Source organism: Camellia sinensis, chromosome 4, assembly GCF_055761805.1.
Source record: "Camellia sinensis isolate YWXY chromosome 4, ASM5576180v1, whole genome shotgun sequence".
NCBI lineage: Eukaryota > Viridiplantae > Streptophyta > Magnoliopsida > Ericales > Theaceae > Camellia > Camellia sinensis.
In genome coordinates, this window is record NC_138964.1 from 157785502 (window position 1) to 157806292 (window position 20791).

The window sequence follows — 20791 nt, forward strand, 5'->3', positions numbered from 1 at the left end:
CATAAGAATGTTCCATTTTTGCTTGTACGCAGGTAGTGAAAGTTGTGCAGACATCATCAAAGCTACTTGACTGTGACCTTTTAGAACGACCACTGTCAGTCTGGTCTGGCTATTTGTAGGGCCTCTCTTGCGACTTTTGCCCTTCGATGGTTCCATGTACTCATCGCCGAATAAGCCAACAACAATAGGTTTAGCCGCATTACTCCCATCAGCTCTAGGCGACCAAAATTTATTAAGCATTTCATCATCCTCATCAGAGGCAGGGGCTCCTTGTGTGGATGCCCTGGCCAAGACCCCTGTAGCACAACAGTTTTCAACAATTTCGGCCATTTCTTGAAAATACTCAAATCTTTTTGTCCTAAATTTCTTTACATTTTTTGTTGCTTACAACAATTGAAAATATTGAAAATAAACGTGTTGTACAAGTGATCAAATGTTACAAAAAAAAGATCGTAAAGGGTACAGGTTAATTCAATACCTTATCCCAAAATTCATCGGGTGCAACAACCGTTCCTACAATGGGATCCCATCCCAGATTGGTTTGTGCCTGCAATCATTTGAAGGTTTGGTAATTAGCTTTCAGTCGCTAATATTTTTGTCTCACCTGTTTTGGTGTGTATCAAAACCCATACAGATTTTGCAACTCAGTTACAAAATTGTTCCACTGCCTAATTGTCCACAAAGTACTACGACTTTTTGTTTTATTTTTTTTTACCTCGTCTCTCAACATGTTTATTAGCTTCATTTCAATTTTGGAACTCCATATTCTTGTGTCCTGATTGTCATCTGAATTGTTGCCATCCATCTAACAACACACAATTTATATCTAAACTAATCTGAAGTGGATATTAAAAAATAACAATGCAATAATCATTTACAATTATGTTTCGGTAGGAATAAAAGATTCATCAATTGAAGTTGTTAACAGTGTTGGGAAAAATAGATACAACAAGAAAAAACAGAATATTACATGCAAAAAGTTTATGGAAGAAGTGTACACAGTAGACAATAAACAGAAATAAGTAAAATGAGAGCAGAATAAGAGAAACATCAAAGGGGGTGAGTGGTGGTCGACCTAGAGGAGGGAGAACTAGAATGGCGGTCGACCGGCCGGAAGATTAGCGGGACGATCGGCCAATTGTCCTGGTAGTTGACCGGTTTAGACATATCAAAACCCATTTTTACTTCTCAGCAATTACATAGTAGATCGATTGAAGGATATACGTACTAGCTGATTGATTGAAGGATATACATACCAGAGCAGTAGGAGTGGAATAGTTGTCACCGGTGATGGAGTGGGTACAGTGGGTGGATGTGTGCTTCTTCGATAGACGTTTGATTTGAGAATACACTTCACAAATTTGGCCTGACACAAATAAATTGGGAATGAATTTGGGGATGTTTGAGGAAAACAGTGAGTTGTAATTTAAAATTTGAGAGAAATTTGTGATTTATTTGACTTTAGTCTTGTCGTTGTTTCGTTGCCCGGAGAGTGAATCTTCTACAACGCACAAACTGCAACTCACCTGATTTGTGGGAGTTGGTGGATACGATTTTATGGGTGGGGAAGGGGTTCACAGACATGGCTTAAATTTGAAGGTCCCAGTTCACAAAGAGGAACACGACCTGTGAAGAATCTTCAGCTATGATCTTTCAAAGAGAGGAAGACGACTCGTGAAGTTCAGCTTTAAATTTCTTTGCACGTGAAGTTTTTCAGAAATGGAGAAGACCGAAGACACAAAATATGTACCTTTGGAAGCTTTTCATAGTGGAGAAACGAAGGGAGAAATCTGTCAAACGGGAAGTTGAGATGTATTTTGAATTGTATGGCAAAATTATGATTTGAAAATTGTATCCAAACATGAAGCGCAAATGGACGGGTGGAAATATATTTTGAGAATACAACCAAACACAGCCAATATTTTCTCACCACCACGTATAAGCCAGAGCTTCAAAACCCTACAAAACAGAGATTTGAAATGTATAAAGCTAGTCCCTACAATAACCACGAATGAAACCCTACCACAAATGAATCACTAATGAAACGTGTCAAACTGAATCACAACCAAAACCGTGAATAATGAACATTACCAAAACAAGGGAGCAACAAAAAAGAAATGTGTATTTTTTTCTAATTTTTTTTGTAATATGTATCAACAAAGAAATAAGGATATAATAGTCTAACAAAAAATCTAAATTAGAGAAAAAATGATTTCATGGAATAAAAGTACAAATATATGAGACTAACTAGATTATAATGATAATTTGTAATAGAACACTTCTAAAAGGGATTTATAAATAAATCTCCATAATAAAGAATATATTTTATTTATTTAAAATAGTATATATATATATTTGTTTTTTATACTCGCCTCCCATAGTCGATCGACTACCACTCCTTACTACAATTGATGAACCATTGTTCTCGACGACCTCTTCAATCCGATCCATCTTGTCGACAATCACCTTCCATTATCATCTCTAATAATTGGTAATTAATTATAACCACCATCCTGAACTATCTCCTTTTAAGACGACATTCGCTTGTCATAAAATACCTCGAGTTGTGCCTTTCTATTAGCTATACCTCTTATCACTTTTATTTAAAAAGGTCATATTAATAACAGTCCTTATTGTGAAGTTCATGATGTGAACGATTTGGATCATCATTATGAGCAAAAAATTGAGTTTGTCAAATTTGAGAACAACTTAAATAAGTATACTTATTTACTTATTTAATTTTTTGGGTCATATCATCTCTTTATTTTTTTGTACATATTTTCATAAAAAACTAAAAAATTACTAAATAAGCAAAATATCAAATCTATGTTTAAAATTAAAATTTGTGAGATACACATCATCTGGCTCATAACAAATTTGGTCCACATTTTTTTTTATATATACTATTATTGTAAAAAAGCGAAGGAAAAAAACTTTAAAATATTTGAAAATTTATATAATAAAAAGGGTTTGGCTTTTACAACTTGAGAGAGTGTTTGAGTTTAGTAGGTCTATTTTGAAATTGATTTCAGTGATCTGAACCGTTTATTTTTTTGGACTAATTAAGTAGAATATTCATACAAAAAATCAAAATGATTTGATATCGGTAGCTATATATTTGAATAATTTTTGATTTAAAAAATTGGACGACAAATATAATTTCAAGAATAATCATCTATTTTTTGTATGAATATTCTTTTCAACGATTCTTAAAAAGTGAACGGTTCGAATTATCGGAATGAGACCTATGGTGGACTCCACAAACCTCTCAAGTAGGAATGGCAATTTAAACCCGGCCCGACGGGGACCCGACCTCCCGACCCCGATTAGAATGGTTTTTCCCCAAAAAATATCCCCGTGGGGACGGGGATGGTATTCAAAATTAAATCCCCGATCAATTTCGGGCCGGAGACGGTGATAAATTTCTCTTCCCCGGCCCCGGCCCTGCCCGGCCCCGCAACTTCCCCGTATGTGCATATGTCTATATTATAATATATCTATCTATATAATATTATTTTATGTCTGTTTGGGTGGCTAAACAATGATATTATATTATATTTATAATATGAGATATATGTTATATTATATTATAATCTGATGCCTCTCTCACTCACTCAATTCATTTCATTTCATCTCTGACTCTCAACCTCAGCCCCTTTCTCTCTCTCTACACAGGTGGTCTCACGAGACTCAACCTCAGCCTCTCTCCCTCTCTCTCTACGCAGGTGGTCTCACGGCATCGGCGACGAGCAAGCTCCTCTCATCACCGCCGATCGTCGCTGTCCTTCCCCCATAGCCGTTGTCCCTCCTCTCCATCACCGCCATCTCTCCATAGTCACCGATTACAGTCGTCTCTCTCTTTGAATGTGTTAATTTTTTTTTTTTTGAGCTCAGATCTGTTTCGATCTGTTGTATATATGTTAAATCTAGTGTTGAATATGTATTTGGGCTTAGATATGTTGAATATAGCGATATATATGTTGATATATATGCTGAATATAGGTCAGATCTCTCTCTAATTCTTGTTGTTGTTGATATATATGCTGATATATGATGAAGAGATCTGTTATTGAATGTGTTGTTTTTTTTTTTTTTTTTTTTTGATCGGTGAATTTTCGGGGTCGGGGAAACCCGATCCCCGTTAGGGGACGGGGGTGGGGGGTGATGAGAGACTCCCCGTCGGGGATCGGGGCCGGGGACGGGGAAATTCGTACCTTCGGGGATCGGGGACGGGGAGTGTGATCCCCGGCCCCGCCCCGCCCCGTTGCCATTCCTACTCTCAAGTTCTCTCATATTGAGATATGAATATGAGAGAAGTCTAATCCTAATAAAAAAAGTTGTGCTCAATTTCACAGGCTTTATACAATACAACACATATTCACTTTGTTTGGTTTTGATTTTTAGAAAACAGTTTTTAAAAAATTTTACTTTTTTATTTTTTGTATTTTAATGTTTTCAATGAATTTTTTAAAATATTTTAACCAATTTTTTTTTTAATTTTTAGACACACTTAACATAAATACACTTAAAAAGTGTGATATTAGTGAAAAAAATATTTAAAAATACACTAAACATCAAAAAAATACAATAAAAATATGAAAATTTAGTAATTTTTTCGTCTTTTTTTATGTGTTTATTAATTTTTTAAAATATTTTTTCATAAATATTTTACTATTTAGATACATCTAAGTAAGGTACATCTAAAAAAGTAAAAAAATTGCTTAAAATTTTAAAAATATTCACTAAAAATAAAAAAATACGAAAACAAAAAATACAATTTTTAGAAAACTGAATTCAGAAAATTGAAACTAAACACACTGATTATTATTTTTGTCAACAAATATTGGTAAGAATCAGACTCTTCACCTTCAAAGTTTAGATTTAATTTCTGCTGTCAGTAGTTTTTCTTATTAGGCGATCTATAGGTCTAATATAAGTCTTCGTTGGCACACTCTGGCCTTGGATTTGGGTAGCCTCCTTTCACCTAAATTTTTTTATTACCAAAAAAAAAAAGGAAAAATTAGTCTAAGGTCCCTCTCCCATTTTTAGTAATGGAAGAGATCCACAAAATTATTTTTTGATATCTAAGGTACCTAAACATATATCAGAGAAATTTGACTCATTGCCTCTCCTCCTCTACTGCAGAGCAGCACTCTCTCTCTCTCTCACTCTCTCTCTCTCCGAAACCCTAGAGAGAAGAGATGGGCAAAGTCAAGGGCAATCATCGTTTGGACGGCTACATATCTCGCGTCGCATGGGAGATCATCCAATTCGAGTCCAAATTCAGCTTCCTCCGCTCATCCCACGCCATCTTCGACCTCTACGCCGAGCCTTCATTTGTTTCCGAATTGTTCAATAATGATGATGACTTGCTTAATTGAGTCTCTGTATCGAAAAATGCGAATGACGCCTTGGATTTGATCGAAGAAAACTTGAATCCAAGTGGTGGTGGTGTTGTGAGCGGTTTAGATTGTTGTTTGATCATATCTGCTGCGTTTGATCGGAACATTGTTGACTTGGCATTGTCAGTTTTCTCCGCCATGCGTTCTAGCTTTAATCCTGGTACATAATACTATATATATGCACTTGCGTTTACCAAATTTGAAACTAAAAGTAGAAGAATTGGTGCTTAAATTAGGTGAATATTGATGTTTTATGCTGTAAATTGTGTTGTTTGTTATTGTAATGCTGAGCCATAACTGCTTTTAATGCACATTGCTTATTATGATATGAAATTATTAAGTTCAATTAAAAGTATCTAATTTTTTTTTTATATTTCTTTTTATTCATGCGCTTAGTAATCATAGTGAGATGATGAAGATACAATACTGTGCTTGAAAAGGGGAAAAGATGTGGTTTAATTTGGTACTTATCATCAATTAGCATAGTATTCTGTGGATGGAAATTATTTTTCACTTATTTTTCTTGGCAACCAAACAAACTTTATGCTTTATAGTTCACTTGAAATCCAAAGAAAATTCAGAGAAAATCCAAAGAAATTCTCTGAAAATCCAGAGAAAATCTCTAGATTGGAATCCAAAATTTCTCTGACCTTTCCAGAGAAATTCTCTGCCATGTTTAATTTTCTCTGTCATGTGTAATTTTCTCTGGTTTGAACCCTCTTCAAAGGAGATTGGGTTTTAGATAATGTGACTCATCCAATATACAGAGAAGATGAATATGATTCATCTCTCTTGCTCTTTCTCTCGCTATTTGATCTCTACGCCATCTCACTAAGCTTCGAGCAGTTCGATTTCATCTTTTATTCTCTCCAGAGAAATTCTCATCCAGAGAAATTCGAGAATTTCTCTGGAAAAGGCTAGAGAAATTCCCATAATTTGCTTGACACCAAGAGTGAAGGCAAGCAAAACATGCTGCTCAGGCATCTGACCATCCTTGGAAACACCGGCTTCAAAACTACCAGTGGTAGAGTTGATGAAATCACGATGGCCAGAAGCATCAATGACAATGCAGTAGTATTTGGTGGTCTCAAACTTCCACAAAGCAACATCAATGTTCCATATTGAAAAATATTTCTCCAGCTGCAAATCATGCATGGATATACTTTGCTTCAAGAAATGATGTTGAAAAAAGAAAACATAATGGGATGAAGTGTACAAACATGCCTGCAGAAGTATCATTGATGTTGATACCATAGTTAAACCTGTTGCTGTTAGGGAAAATAGAAGCAAATCAGTGTTGTTTGATGCTTGCATTCTTACCACGTTCACATTCAGAGGTCTAGAGAAATTCTAGGGAGAAATTTCTCTAGATGGGAATTTCTCTGGGAAGTCCAGAGAAATTCTCTAAATGAAATTCTCTAGATGAAATTTCTCTGGATTAAATTGAGGGATCTTAGACATTGTGAAAATATTTGGTGTTTTTTATACTGTAAAATTTTAATACCAGGGACTTTAAAAAAAAAAAATATAACTATTATTTTTATTTATATTCAACAATAACTCATTCAAATTGATTGAATTCATATATACTGTTTGTTAAAATAGATATTAATTGACATATTAAGGGATGGTTTGACATTTCCTAAATAATTTGTCTTTTTTATTTATTTTTATCACATCATCTCTCTATTTTTTTACATATCTTTTCGTAAGAAATCAAAAAATTTATTTATTTATATTATTTCTAACTATCCCTAAATTATAAGAGTGACAATCATAATTAATCAAAAAAATAAAAAATAAAAAATAAAAAAAAATAAAATGACACCAATCGTCTGAGCAATCATCCAGTCACACCATTCGGGCGGAGCCGAGCTACCCGGTGAACCAAACATTTTTGGTCTTTTATATTTTGCATTTTTTGGTATACAAATCCAAACAGATCTTGTAAATATAATGATAATACAGCGCATTCATCAACAGTAAAAAGTTGTATAAAGTGCGATTCTTCGCCCTAACTTCGCTTCAGATCTGATTCCAAGAACTCTCTCACCACGCAGAAACAGGTCTCACCACTCTCTCTCTCTCTCTCTCTCTCTCTCTCTCTCTCTCTACTCTCGCTCTACTGTAAGATCATCTTCCCCTTTTCTCTCTCACTGCTTTGATTGTGTCTTTTGCTTCAGATCTTTTGCTCATTTCATCTAGATCTATACATACGCATCACATCGAGCCTCACATTGTGATTTTCAATTCATAAGCGATTTGTAACCAGCGTCCCAAAATTGTGCTTACGATCTTTGTATGCGATGTTGTGATAATGACGTTTATCTTTGTTAATTTGTGATATTTACACTATTTGCATTTAGGGTTTCTTTATTGCCACCCCCAAAATTTAAAGAATAATCTGAAAATGTGATGATTTTTAGTTCACTTATGTAGTACAATGTGATTGGACTTCTTTTGAGCAATAAGGTTTTAGATTTGATTAATTGGGATTATATTGTTGTTTTTAATTGGAAGAGTGATTGGGCCTTTTCTGTTCAATCATTGATGCTCAAGATGGAGGGTTGTATTTTGGAAATGGGTTAACTAGGGCCTCTTATATGCAATTGATATTTACTGCCTTTTGTTTGTTATGATAGATCTAGAGTTTCATGAATGAAAAGTTTTTTTGTCCAGACTTGAGTTTTTGCAACCTCACTACTTCACATATTTCTTTGTTTTAAATTAGTTGTTTGCACGGACTGCGATGCAATTCCGTTGTTAAGTTTAGCAGAATCTAAGAGGCTGGTTTTGTTTTTGTGAACAACGGTGATTCTTATTCTTCTTTTCTATTGTTTTGACATGAAGTACCTCATGAATGGGTATGTCCATCACAGGACAACATTATCAACGTCATATGAATTCACATCACATTTGGTTTTGGTTTTCATTGTTGTTGGTTTTTTTTTTTTGTTTTCGTTTTTGGCATGGGTGCCAATTTTGCATGCGGATGCAGTTGTGACACTGACAAGTTTGTGAAAAAGCAACATGATCAGTGAACTTGGTTGGATTTTGTGATTATTCTCTGCATGCATTCTGACAAGGCCTGTTGAAGCTGGCTAAATTTCAATGTCAAGCTTTTAAAATCCTATAAAAATAACGATATTCAGTCAGATATTTTGTTTTTTTGTTTTTTGTTTTTCTGTATCACATTCTTCAACAGATTGATCTGTCAATCATTCATGAGTTCTATTTGACTTGAACAATGACACAGGGCTCTTAGGCTCCTAATGTCTCAGTAAGAGCTATAGCCCCCAAGCATAATTTTTAGGGTGGAACTTCCCTGAGCATGACACAACTAACTTTGTCTGACATGAGCAACATGAGTTGCTTATGCTCATCTGTGTTGTATGCATTGCTTGATTTGTGTCAACAACTTCAGTTTAACCTAACAATTTTGTTGAAGCTCTTTTCTGCTCCCTATGTGTTGTGCTCACATTATCTCTTTCATACATGCTTGGAAATTTCTGCAGGGTTTTTTTTGGAGAGTTCTATTAACAAATTCAAATTTCATAATGGGTCGTGGAGTCAGCAGCGGTGGGGGACAGAGTTCTCTTGGCTACCTTTTTGGAAGTGGTGAGGCTCCAAAAGCCACCACTAGCAATGTTGAAGCTGCTCAAAATCCTGGAAAGGTTGCTAGCAATGAGCCTCCTCAAAAGCCTACTGCCACAGCACCACCACCAGCAGGAGATGTTAGTAAGCAGATTCCAGCAGGCATCCCAGGAAACAATGCGAACAACTATCATAGAGCTGATGGCCAGAACACTGGCAACTTCCTCACGGTAGGATCTCAGTCACAGTTATGGTTTGTTGTTGGTCACACAAGTCTATTTCAGATGCTTCTATTAATGCATACAGTATTACATCACAGTTTTGATTGGAGAGGCTAGCCATCATGATTTTCTTAGAACTAAAGCAAAAAATATTTGTGGCTGGATTGGCTTTTGTTTTGAAACACCATGGGAAACTTTTGTAGTATAACTGGAAAGTGTGAAGTTAACTAAGATCGTATGAACTTGCAATTGATGTTAGGAATGGAGATCATTACAACTCTTGGTGTTCCATGATGACATTTTTAATTCTTTCTTTTTTTCTAATAAAATATTACACCTTCCGGGGTAGAAAAATATTATGATATTTTAGCATTGCTGCACTTCCACTTACTGCCTTTTGATGGTCTTGTTGCTGCCATTTGTGTTCCTTGTGTTAATGGCCAAATGATGTTTGCCACCTCACCCTTGTAGATGCACAGGGGCTCCAAGATGTTTTCATGTATCCACTGTCAATTTTAGGACAATTGCTAGCATCTTGTTCTTCATTATCATGTTTGTCACAATAAAAACTTACTTCGAAGGTCAATGGAATTTATTTAGGCCAAGTTTGGCATGTCTAGGAAAAGTCAAAAAGTTAAAAAGTTACTCAAAAAGTTAAAAAGTTAACACTATTCACCAAAAGTCAACAATTACGGCTGCACAACTCTCAATCCTAATTTTCTCCTACAAACCAATTTTTACAATTTTTTATTACACATTTTTTCATAAAAAGTCAAAAAGTTAACCCAAACATCTATATTTTCTTCTTCAATTTTTTAGTCCAAAAAGACAAAAAAGTGCACTTATTTAGGACACCCTAAACTACCCCTTATTATTTTTATGAATGATATGCTTAAGAGTTGAAGTATGAATGCGCGAGTATATGTTACAAGAGGCATGAGGGGGGTCGAAGGCACCAAGATTGTTGATATTTTTTCTTAACCACTTGCATCATTATAAATGTTTAGGTATTAAGAGTTGTCAAATTGTGCAATTTCTCTTCATACAAGGTTTCTATAATTTATAACATTACAGAGTTCTCTGATATTATAATTTATAAAATTGACGGAGAAACTTGGAACTTGGAAGCATATAAATGTACTGCCTGGAGAAGTTCATTCTATTTGTGGTTCACACTGTTACCCTTTCCTTGGGGAAAAGTTTCATATTTATTTTTGGGTGCGTAAGAGATATTTTTCATTTCCCTCCTGTGATAATCCAAGGGCAATCTTTTTTTGTGACTTTTAACACATGATTGTACTTTATAGTGACTACAAATTTCCTTTTTGATGACTTTGAATTATTTTTTGATTCTGCATAGGATCGGCCTTCGACTAAAGTCCATGCAGCCCCAGGTGGTGGATCTTCCCTGGGTTACCTGTTTGGTGGTGGCAGCAACTAATTACCTGGTGGTATCAACGGTTAAGGAAAGTTCATTACTGTTTGTCCAGGTTCCATTAAAGTTTGGGCCAAACAATATTTCCTTATTCTAGTCCACCTGCAGACATTTGAGTAATCATGTAATATGTAGTCTTTTCTTTGTTTGGAACGTTGAGAACGGATTTACTTTCAAGTTCTCTAAGACTCAAGTTTGATGCAATAACAGTCCATAATTACCGTGCTTATCAATTGTTAATCAATTCAGTGTGTTTCCTATTTTCTTAGTATTTGGTGTGTCGCTTGTATAAGCTCACAAAACACGGTTCTGAAACCAAAGGCAGTTTGGTAACACAATTGCACGGGCATGTGAAATGCCCATTTTTCTCTTGGACTTAAAGGTTTGTAGTTTTGACTCAGTAATTGTAGTTCTGATTTTTTAAAATTTTTTTTTTCAGGAAATGATAATTTTTTAGGAAACGCCACAATAATGAAAAGGGTAGGTGTTTTAAATTTTTTTTTAACTGTCTTATTTTTGGAAACATGAAAAAATGAAAACAAAATACATGCTCATCTGGCTATAAGTGCCGATTCTCCAGTAAAATTATGGATCTTGTATGTGAGCCTAAGTCAGCTCAAATAACAGCTAGGATGGTCAATTTTCCTTCCAGATTTCCAAGCATCGAAACACATTCTTTTTCATTTGTGTTTTATTCCTCCATTCTATTGTGTGTAATATATGAATGGCTATAAAAAAATTCTAGCATTTCTCAGGTCACTAGGTTATACTAAACAACAGTCTGAAAACACCAATTTTTATTTTTTGTGCAAAAATATTTTTTTTAAATTCAAAAACAAGTTTTTGGAATTCTAAAAATGTGAACTTTTTTCAAACAAAATTTTCCTTTTTCAAAATCAGTATGCCAAATAAATTTTATGCTTCAAAAAAAAAAACAAAAAAAAACTAATCCAGTTACTTGCCTCACTAACCACAGTGACATAAAATGAGCTCCAAATTTCACTTTCCTTTTATTTTCATCTCAATTTCTCAACAAACAAACAAAAGGTAAATGTGGAAAAAAATAATAATTAAAAAATCAACCAGATTCCATGAGTTTTAGCATTTCTTTTTAGCTAACCTCTCTTCTTTTGTTCCCCAAGAAAAAACTGGGCTTATGTGGTGGCCCTGGTCTGAATAAAATTTTACCGGAGGACCTGGCTATAGTGTTGGAAGAGCTGATGGGGCATGATGTTGCAACTGGCACATATAACACTGATATATCCAAAGCAACTTCGAGAATTATGGCCACAACAGCAAATAAAGTCTACTACTATTAGAAATACATTCACAACAATCACCAACATTGTAATAAGCAAAACTTTTTTTCTTGAAAGATCTGAGTGTATGATGTAGTTGAATCCGAAGCAGTAACTGTACTGAAGTTTTAGAAGAAAGACAATGCATAGAACTAAAGTCTATTATGGATTAAACTCATATCTCACCAGTTTGGAAGAACAAACTCTATAATGACCTGTCAACTGCATCTATGGCCACCTTGGAGTGACAAATGTACAAAGACTGGTTTGTTAATTTTAGTTATCACCAACTGCTTCAAGCAATTATGCCCTGCCCTATCTGCAATAACAAAGATAGAAAACCTCCAAGTTTTAATCACAGAGGGAGTGACAAAAGAGAAGCAAACAAGTTCATAAGAATATCCAAACAAAAATATGTTTTCCATTCAATCATAGACCATCTGTGTTTTGCAGCAATTGAATGGTTCTAATTTCCAATAACAAAAACAGTAGAGATAAACAATTAAACACGTTGAACACAAGATATACGTGGGTTGACAATGTGCGCAAAGTCCACAGAGAGGAACAGATCAAATCTACTATGCACAATAAGGATTTTAGAGCTCTGAATCTCTCAAATCAACTGCTACAATGTTGTCACTCTTACACTGAAAACCCAAGCCAAAAAATACAATAAATACCTCCTGGTCCCGGGCCCTGGCTGTTTGTAAAAGGACCTTTATAGTAAATCTGACTGTACAGTAAAAATATAAGACATTTCACAGCAATCTATCTGTACCATAAACACCAGAAATGATATCATGCAATTTGTCATTCCAGCTTCTCTCATGGTGTATATGAAAACCTTAATAATCTAAAATTTTTCTGATTCATATTTTTTTCTTTCAAAGTGAATGATGAAATATAAGTTTTAGAAATCCTGAAGGATAAAAATTATATTCCTTTAATTGACAAGCCAACTCTTATAAATTTGGTCACATTTGATCTCTTTCAAATTTTCTACTAGACAGGTATGATATCAATTTATGGGAAGTGCCATGAGTCATAGTAGCTCAAGAAAGGCTTCATTCAAAGTCCTTGTCAAACAGGTAAAATAGCACTTTCCAGAACCTTCGGTACTTCACAAACACAGTGGCCAAAGGTTTTAGACTTCCCAGCATTCAGCAGTTTCTAGGCAGTTCAAGTCCAAAATTTACTTTGCTACAATACAATGTATAAAATGCCAAACAAAGCCTAAATGTTCTGGAGCACTTTAAAAATGCTCGACTGTCTAAACTCAATGTTAATTGACCTCCTCCAATAATGGGGGAATTCAACATTGGGTCTATGTAATAATTTCTCCATAAGAATTTCATTAATGTCACGGTGTATGTATACCACATGAAAACAGCCACAGGAACCTAATATAGCACTCTGTGCGCTATTCTCTTCCTCAATCCTTCTCACTTCCACTTCTATGCATCTCTGTTTGGTTGAGTTTGTTTTTAATCTATTTCTGAAAAAAATTCAAAAACTAGTTCCATGAAAAAAATAAAAAAAATACTCATTATTTTCCTATGGTTTTCTCTTTTTTTGAGGCAGAAATAAATTTTAAAAATTCAAATCTCTTTTTTGTTGTTTATTTTTGTCAAACTAATTTCTATTAATTTTTTTTTTTTAAAAATAATCATAAAACAAGTTTTGAAAACTCAACCAAACAGATCCAACTTGGTCTTAAGCAGAAAGAGATGCAAGATCCACGCTGTTTCACGCTTAAGTAGAGGGCATCATGTTTGTGGAATATTGTTACCAGCACATGAATACATATATTATGGTCATTATAATTTAAAACATGAATACTAGCAGGACCAAAATGCTTCATTGCATGAAATATAGCAAAATTTAGTGTTCTGCAAGAGAAAAGAATTCTAAGGTTGTTTATGGATCAAGGATTTGAGTGGTGATTTGTGAAAGGAAGGAAAAGAAAGGGAAAAAGTGAAACAAATTTAGCTTCCATTTCCTTAAATTTTTCCTTCATTTTTTCTTTTCCCTCCACAAATTAAAAAAAAACAACGCCGCTCAATTAGTACACATTAATGTGTGTTTAGGAGGGAAAAGATTGAGTACACACCTAACCTTTGACATAATGCACAAAGTGGTGGCCCCAAGACTTGAACCCATAACCTCAAGGTTATTAGGCCAAGTTTTAACCATTGAACCAACGGTCACCCCTCCTTTCCCTCCACAAATCCCTTCCCAAAACCTTAATCCAAACACAGCCTAGGAGTTCTTCCATCTGAAAAAAGGGAAATAAGATGTAACCTCACGGGGCTGAGAAGCATCAGAAGGCGCCGGACTCATTCCATGAACAGCATCTACCTTCCCATCATCTATTTTATCCTGTGTGATTGGTCTTGCAGTTTCCGAGTTAGATTTTTGATCATCATTTAGCTTAAAACCATCGGTTTTCACAGCTCCCTTTTTCCTGATTTGAGAATATAGTATAACTATTTGAATCAGAATTTTCAGGAAACATGGCTTTCGAGCAACTGATGTTTTGTTGACTTCCAAAATTAGTGATACAAAATTACCATATTTCACCTTTTAGAGTCATCGTTTGGATGGTAAAAGCGTAACTTGTTGGTAAACAATACCCCACGAAGAAGCTTTCCGTCAATGAAAGTTTCAATTGAGAAACCAACTGGGAAGTTTTTGGTCACCTTGGCTCGAAATGCCCTCTTCCCTGGAAAAGGATGGTATTCCCTCAAAGATATATTACGTTTGCCTGCATTTGAATAACTGCTTATTAGATACACATCTGATATCCTTTGGAATCCAAGATTTACAAACATTGTCATTTTCTCAAAAATTAGCCAATACATAATTATTGATGTCAGAAAAGAATATTAGCAAGATCATCAACTTCTCAGAACTCCATTACTACCGAGTTCCTGGGTTAGCACACTGACTGACTATCTGATTCTCTTTTCTTCTTTTTTTTTTTTTGATAAGCAAAGACATATCATTAAAAGACACCATATAATGATGGCGTGACACTCATATGTGTTAAGTATAATTAAAAAAGCAAATTTTAATTGACTACGAAAGGTTAATTAAAAAAGCAAGCCTGCCATGGCAGAGTATTCCCACTTAATCTCCACAAAACTTTCTCTACCAGTCGATATGCAAACAATGAAGGAAAAACACAAAGGCTCAAAGCAGCTAAACCTTCAGCAGATTACTCTTTATCTATCGTTCTTCATTTATTTCATACATAACGATATTTCATTAAAGGCACCAAATGATGAGGATGCAACAGTAAGTACGTGGCATGTATGCTGGAAGCCCATACACTACAAAAATGAGCGGGTGGCCAACTGAACCAAGCTCAGTCTCCCTGGGTACAGCTCATCCAATAACCAAGCTGGAATATTACTTTCATGAGTGAGTATGAATTAGCCTCAACCAAGTTTGAGTTCATTTGCAGGCTAACAATATCCACAAGGATCACAAAGCAAATGGAAACCCCCTTTTTTTTTTTTTACTACTTTGTTTAGCTATCCAGACAAAAAAGAAGAAGAATAAAGAAAGAAAAAGAGGAAATGATCCTTAGCTGAGTCGAGTACATTTGCAGTCTAACAATAACTACATGTATCACACAAATAATGGAAAATAAATGTACTACTCTGTCTAACTATCAATAACAAAAGTGAATGAAAGAAAGAAAGAACATATATCATGTTTCTGATTTCGATTAATTTCCAAATTGTTGTCATACACCTCGTTTATTTTCCATCCTTAAATAATATCTTGTACTACTAACAGAATTGAAAACAAAAGGCAATGAAATATCATATTTGCTCAATGTAGAATCATTCTAAGATAAGAGTAGATTAGCTCTTACTTGCTTCTATACTTGGCGTGGACGTGGGTTGGAAGAGCTCAGAGTTGGTCTCAGTTCTGATCAGTGCCTTATCATTTACAGGGGAAGCAAGTATATTTTGTTGTTGACACATTAACTTCAGCTGCTTCCTCAAAGACAACTTCTCCACCCGGCGTTCATCTCGCTCATTTTCCCTTGCAAGTCCTAGTGTGAAATTTCATTAAAATAGTCTTAGTATATAATAGATATTTACAGAAATAAATGGCACCTGGAAGCAGCAAAGAAATTTAAATTCAATAACTAAACCTGTGTGAAAGTAATACATGTCATCCAATGCTTCAAGATTCTTACTACAACCACCAATGAATACAAAAACACCACCTTTTTGTGGATCCAAACTGTCCCCGGCCATGGAAAATCTAGGAGAAGGCCCCTCACCTGTAGCAGACATCACCTTGGTCCACACACCAGTATCTACAGAAATATTTGACAGAATAGAAAAATATGAGCTTCAAAAGTATAGTTTACAATGATGAGAAAGAGATACTAACAACTTTATGCTCTGAACCTAAGAAGCATGGTCATTTCATTACATACCGACATCAAGCATATGAATGTCATCATATAGGCTCGACTCATCAGTGAAACCCCCAAAGACAAACAAGTTCTTTCCCAAGGCAACAGTTGTATGCCCAGCTCGAGGTGGCAAGAGTTGGCCTGAAGTGTTCAGCTTCCCCCACATAAGAGTATCTATTAAAACAGTGCCACTACTATAGTTGTTAACCAGATACAATTACTACAGGCTCTAGCAAATTGAAAGTTTTAGTTTCCATTCTATCTTGGCAATCAGTCAATATGGGTAATTTCAAGAAGAATTGATACCTGCATCAAGGATATGAACATCAGAGAGATAATATGCGTCTTCACCACCAATTACGATGATTTTGTTCTTCCAAGATGAGCATGTATGGCTATCGCACTTAGGTGGAGGAGCACCTGATGTTACAGCAAATGTCCATACAAAAGTTTCTACACAAACGAGGAGGAAGGTGAGTAATAACCTTTTCTTTTCCACTTTGTTCTCTGAATCAAAGTATTACAAAGCTGGGGTCAAGTGGCTAGGATTCATGCAAATCAATAGCCCTTCAAAAATCATGAAGAATAAATTAAAACCTATGCTTTAGCTACCACCAGGCTTTTTTTAAACAAGACTGAAAAAAAAGGGACAATCCCATAGTAATGCATTACATAAATATTGCATTCGGAGTGATAGAGAAACAACATTGCCCCATAAACTCTTGGCAATCAATAAACTTACCCGTATTCAAAATGTAGAGATCATCATAAAGCTTTTCATCTGCATTATCTGAAGATTTTCCGCAGCCACCAAATATGAAAAGTCGTTTGCCAATTAGTGCCGCGCTGTGGCCTTCCCGTGCCTCTGGTACCTCACCTCTTACAGTTGGTGAGATCCATGTATTTGATGCTATGTATTTATAAAACACACAAGGAAGTACAGATCAGAGTGATGCAAAATACAATAAATAAATAAATAAAAACAATTCAACACGAATTAATATAGTTCTTCATAGATCTAGTATCATTGGCAACACTGCTGAGGAGATGAACATGAGATGTAAACAAAACTCACACAAGATGTAAACAAAACTATGTTTAGCAATTTTAGGATCACTTCAGTCAAATAATACCATCATAGCTATTCGATACATACTATAAAACTAAATAACTCAATTGTTAAACAGATGAGAAATGCAAAAGAGAAAAGTAAGTGGTAACTCACAGGTGTCTAAGATATGCAAATCCTTAAGAGGGTTCATTCCATCTGTACCCCCAAACACAAACAGATTATCAGCCACAGTGGTACAGCTATGGCTGTCCCTGGGCACCGGTGGTGTGCCTTTTATCAGAGGTTGACTCCATGCCCGTGTAGCTGCACACAACAATATACATATAAGAAAAAAAACAAACAACTCACACTTGAAAATGCCAACACCCACATGAAAATGCAAGTGCACTATTGCAAGTACATATACGAGACCGTGTTATTCACCAAACCCCTTTTATTTTTAAACAAATTTCCCAAATGCAAGTTATAAATTTTAACTTATTTCACAAACTGGGGGGTTAAGTTTTGAAAACACGTCTTCGTGTTTTCAAAAATTTTACAATAAGTTAATTGAAATCGTGTCAGTGTCAATCAAGTCATGTTTTCAAAACAAGAATTTAAGCCGACTTCAAAGAACTACTTATGTTTGGAAAATAAGTTTAAAACAACTCACACTTGAGAAATTTGTTTGAAAAAAATATTGTTTGGTAATAAAAAATAAAAACTAATCATGAAAAATGTTGACCACAAAGACGACATTGAAGAATGCTAACAATTAACCCAACAAGAAATACCCGAAAATTTCACAACCCACATAGGGCATTCACTCCAACTTACAGTATTGACACTGATCACGTAAACCTATATACATAAACGTAATAAAACCCTTGAAAAAAAAATTAACAACAAAACATATAATCAATGGTTAATTTAATTAGCATAGTCAAAAAACAAAAACAACAAAACTTAGTCTCAAAGCTCTAATAACAATCTGTAGCAAAATTGTATAGATTCAAAATGAAGAGAAGATGACCCAACATGAAATACACTTATATTTCGCAACGCATATAGGGCATTCAGTCCAACATATAAACACATAATGAACGATTAATTGGCAATGTAAAAAAACAAAATATCAAAAAAGCTTCAATATGACAATCTGTAAGCAAAAAATTGTATAGATTCAAAACCCAGAATTGCTTGAAGACTGTCACCAGTGTCCAAGACGTGTACTTGATTGGTGCGACACTCATCTTTGCCATAACCACCGAAAACGTAGAGAAGCTTTCCCCCTCTAATGGCGTTGCAGGTGTGTCCCCACCTCTTTCCTGGCCCACATCCTTCCCCTACCGTGCTCTGTATCTGCAACTTTTCCCACCTCATTTTCGAGATTGAAAGGGACCCAGAACCCAAGAATGTGAAATTTTCCGGGAAAAGAAAATTGGAGAGAAAGAAAGAAGAGAGAGATTGGATTGTTTATGTTCTGATTTGTGAATTTGGGGACTTGGGTATTAAGGATGTTCGGTAGAGTTCATGCAAACTCAGAGAAGCAGCCACTAACAAGTGTCACAGTTGGGAACAAGTGTCACTGTTTGGTGGGCAGGCGGAAGATGAAAATATTTCAAAGATTGAGAGGTCATTTGGGGAATACAGAAATGCCAAGTGAGAAATAGGAGAATTGTGTTTACACCTCACTTTGGTCACCGTAAAATTATAAATTTTTGAAAAAAAAAAAAAAAAAAACACTGAGTTTTAAAATATTGATAACAAATTAAATCATAATTTTTAATTATTTCAATTTAATCTTTTAATTTAAAAATAATATTAATGCCAACCATTCATTAGTTATAACTAATAGAACATGGACAATTTAGACAATTATTTTTTTTTTTTTTTTAGTGTTATTGGATGTAGGAGTGTTAAACAAACCAAGTTATTCGATCATGACTTTTATTCTGTTTGTTAAAAACTCGTTTGAGATCGATTCGTTAATATAAACAAGCTAAGTTAGAATATAATTTTAAACTCATTAAGTTTTTAAGCCAAGTTTGAACAATAACTAGATCCTCAGCTTGATAAATTTATATGGATTATAAAAAATTAAACTATTCAAGCTCGATCGTGGCTTGTTAAAAATTTATCCAAAATCGACTCGTTAGGTAAATAATCCAAATTTTAATATAATTTTAAGTTCATTACATTATCAAGCCAAGTTTGAATAATATATTACTCGTCTCGACTCATATTGACATGACTCGTTTTCAGCTTTAATTGGATGACAATAGTGAATATGGATTGAGAAGGTATACGACAGTGGTCGTGAGTTGGGAATGGAAAGAGTAGCGATGGCCGGAAAAAAAAAAAAAAGAATAAATGAATGGCAGTGGATTAAGAAAGATGAGAAGTGGTGATGGCCGATGGTAAGGAAAAGAAGTGGTTGTAAAAAATGATGAAGAAAAAAATGATTAAATTATCTAAATTATCATTTTTTTTCTTCTTTTGTTAGAACTAACAGATATATACCAATGGTTAAAAATAAAATTATTTTAAAAGTTTATGGTTTAAATTGAAACAATTAAATTTTATGATTTGATTTAGACTGAGGTCAAATCTTGGGAAATTTTTTAATTTCAAAAAAATATATTTATAGATAAAGAAAGAGAAAATTAGTATAAGGTCTTTCTTCAATTTTTAATAATGAAAGAGGTTCACAATGTTATTTTATGATGTCTAAGGTCTCTTAACCCCACACCTATATATTACAGAGAAATTTGACTATCTCAAATCAACCCACCGATCTCTGCGTCTCCTTCTCTCGCTAAAATCTCTAACTCTCTCTCTCTCTTTCTTCTATTTTCTTCATCGCTGAAGTCTTGAAATCTCTGCACTGTTTCAACAATGGCAAGGGGCACATCGCAATCCCAATCATCCTCCTCCTTCACCTTCCGCCTCGGCCCCGTCACTGAAATGGCTCTCCACAGCTCAACCCTAGCCACCGCGGGTATGTGTCACCGTCGCCTCGGCTCCTCCTTCTTCGCTGAATTTGGCGACGGCGGCATTGAAAGCAACCTCCTCAAGTTCTACAACGTCTTCAGGTTTAAAAGAAAAATTAGTTAGTTCTATCTCCTCATTGTTGATAAATGTGTATATATATATATATATATGTATGCATATATTGTTTGTGTTGACAGTGTTGAATACAATGTTTTCTACAAGCTAGAGAAATTTTGAGTTGACAGTGTTGAATTTCTCTGGATTGCTTGAATTTCTCTGGATTTGGCCATTTTTTTTATGGATTTGGCAATTTTTCTCTGGATTACCCTTGAATTTTCTCTGGATTTGGCAATTTTCT

The 20791-nt window shown here is 34.8% G+C and overlaps 2 protein-coding genes across 10 annotated transcripts; one reads left to right on the forward strand and one right to left on the reverse strand.

The window, feature by feature from the left end:
* The first annotated feature begins 7133 nt into the window (after positions 1–7133).
* LOC114262917 (protein SPIRAL1-like 2) lies at positions 7134–10879 on the forward strand. Of its 2 annotated transcripts, none has more exons than XM_028203373.2 (3): positions 7134–7468; positions 8918–9226; positions 10578–10879. In XM_028203373.2, the coding sequence occupies exons 2-3, from the start codon at positions 8960–8962 to the stop codon at positions 10656–10658; spliced, it is 348 nt and encodes a 115-aa protein (XP_028059174.1). In that variant the 5' UTR covers positions 7134–7468; positions 8918–8959; the 3' UTR covers positions 10659–10879. The 2 variants fall into 2 exon arrangements, with proteins under 2 accessions (XP_028059174.1, XP_028059175.1); XM_028203374.2 differs by having other exon boundaries at positions 7434–7529.
* A 1118-nt stretch (positions 10880–11997) lies between these two features.
* On the reverse strand, positions 11998–19137 carry LOC114262916 (uncharacterized). Of its 8 annotated transcripts, none has more exons than XR_014327733.1 (10): positions 18630–19096; positions 17614–17763; positions 17131–17298; positions 16695–16841; positions 16410–16562; positions 16119–16286; positions 15834–16016; positions 14531–14714; positions 14061–14414; positions 11998–12269 (listed from the first exon to the last, which is right to left on the reverse strand). XR_014327733.1 is itself a non-coding variant. In XM_028203371.2 (10 exons), the coding sequence occupies exons 1-10, from the start codon at positions 18820–18822 to the stop codon at positions 12246–12248; spliced, it is 1533 nt and encodes a 510-aa protein (XP_028059172.2). In that variant the 5' UTR covers positions 18823–19137; the 3' UTR covers positions 11998–12245. The 8 variants fall into 8 exon arrangements, 4 of the variants coding, with proteins under 4 accessions (XP_028059172.2, XP_028059173.2, XP_028059170.2 ...); XR_014327734.1 differs by having other exon boundaries at positions 18654–19092; XR_014327732.1 differs by having other exon boundaries at positions 16695–16895; positions 18654–19081.
* Positions 19138–20791: the final 1654 nt, after the last annotated feature.

Bases quoted from the DNA above. Each gene is read 5' to 3' on its own strand.
- LOC114262917 (XM_028203373.2), top strand. From the start codon at position 8,960: ATGGGTCGTGGAGTCAGCAGCGGTGGGGGACAGAGTTCTCTTGGCTAC. The intron at 9,227-10,577 runs GTAGGATCTCAG...GATTCTGCATAG, and splicing joins ACACTGGCAACTTCCTCACG to GATCGGCCTTCGACTAAAGT.
- LOC114262916 (XM_028203368.2), bottom strand. From the start codon at position 18,822: ATGAGGTGGGAAAAGTTGCAGATACAGAGCACGGTAGGGGAAGGATGT. The intron at 17,299-17,613 runs GTGAGTTACCAC...ATAAATACATAG, and splicing joins TTTGCATATCTTAGACACCT to CATCAAATACATGGATCTCA. The intron at 14,415-14,530 runs GTGAAATATGGT...TTCTCAAATCAG, and splicing joins CCAAACGATGACTCTAAAAG to GAAAAAGGGAGCTGTGAAAA.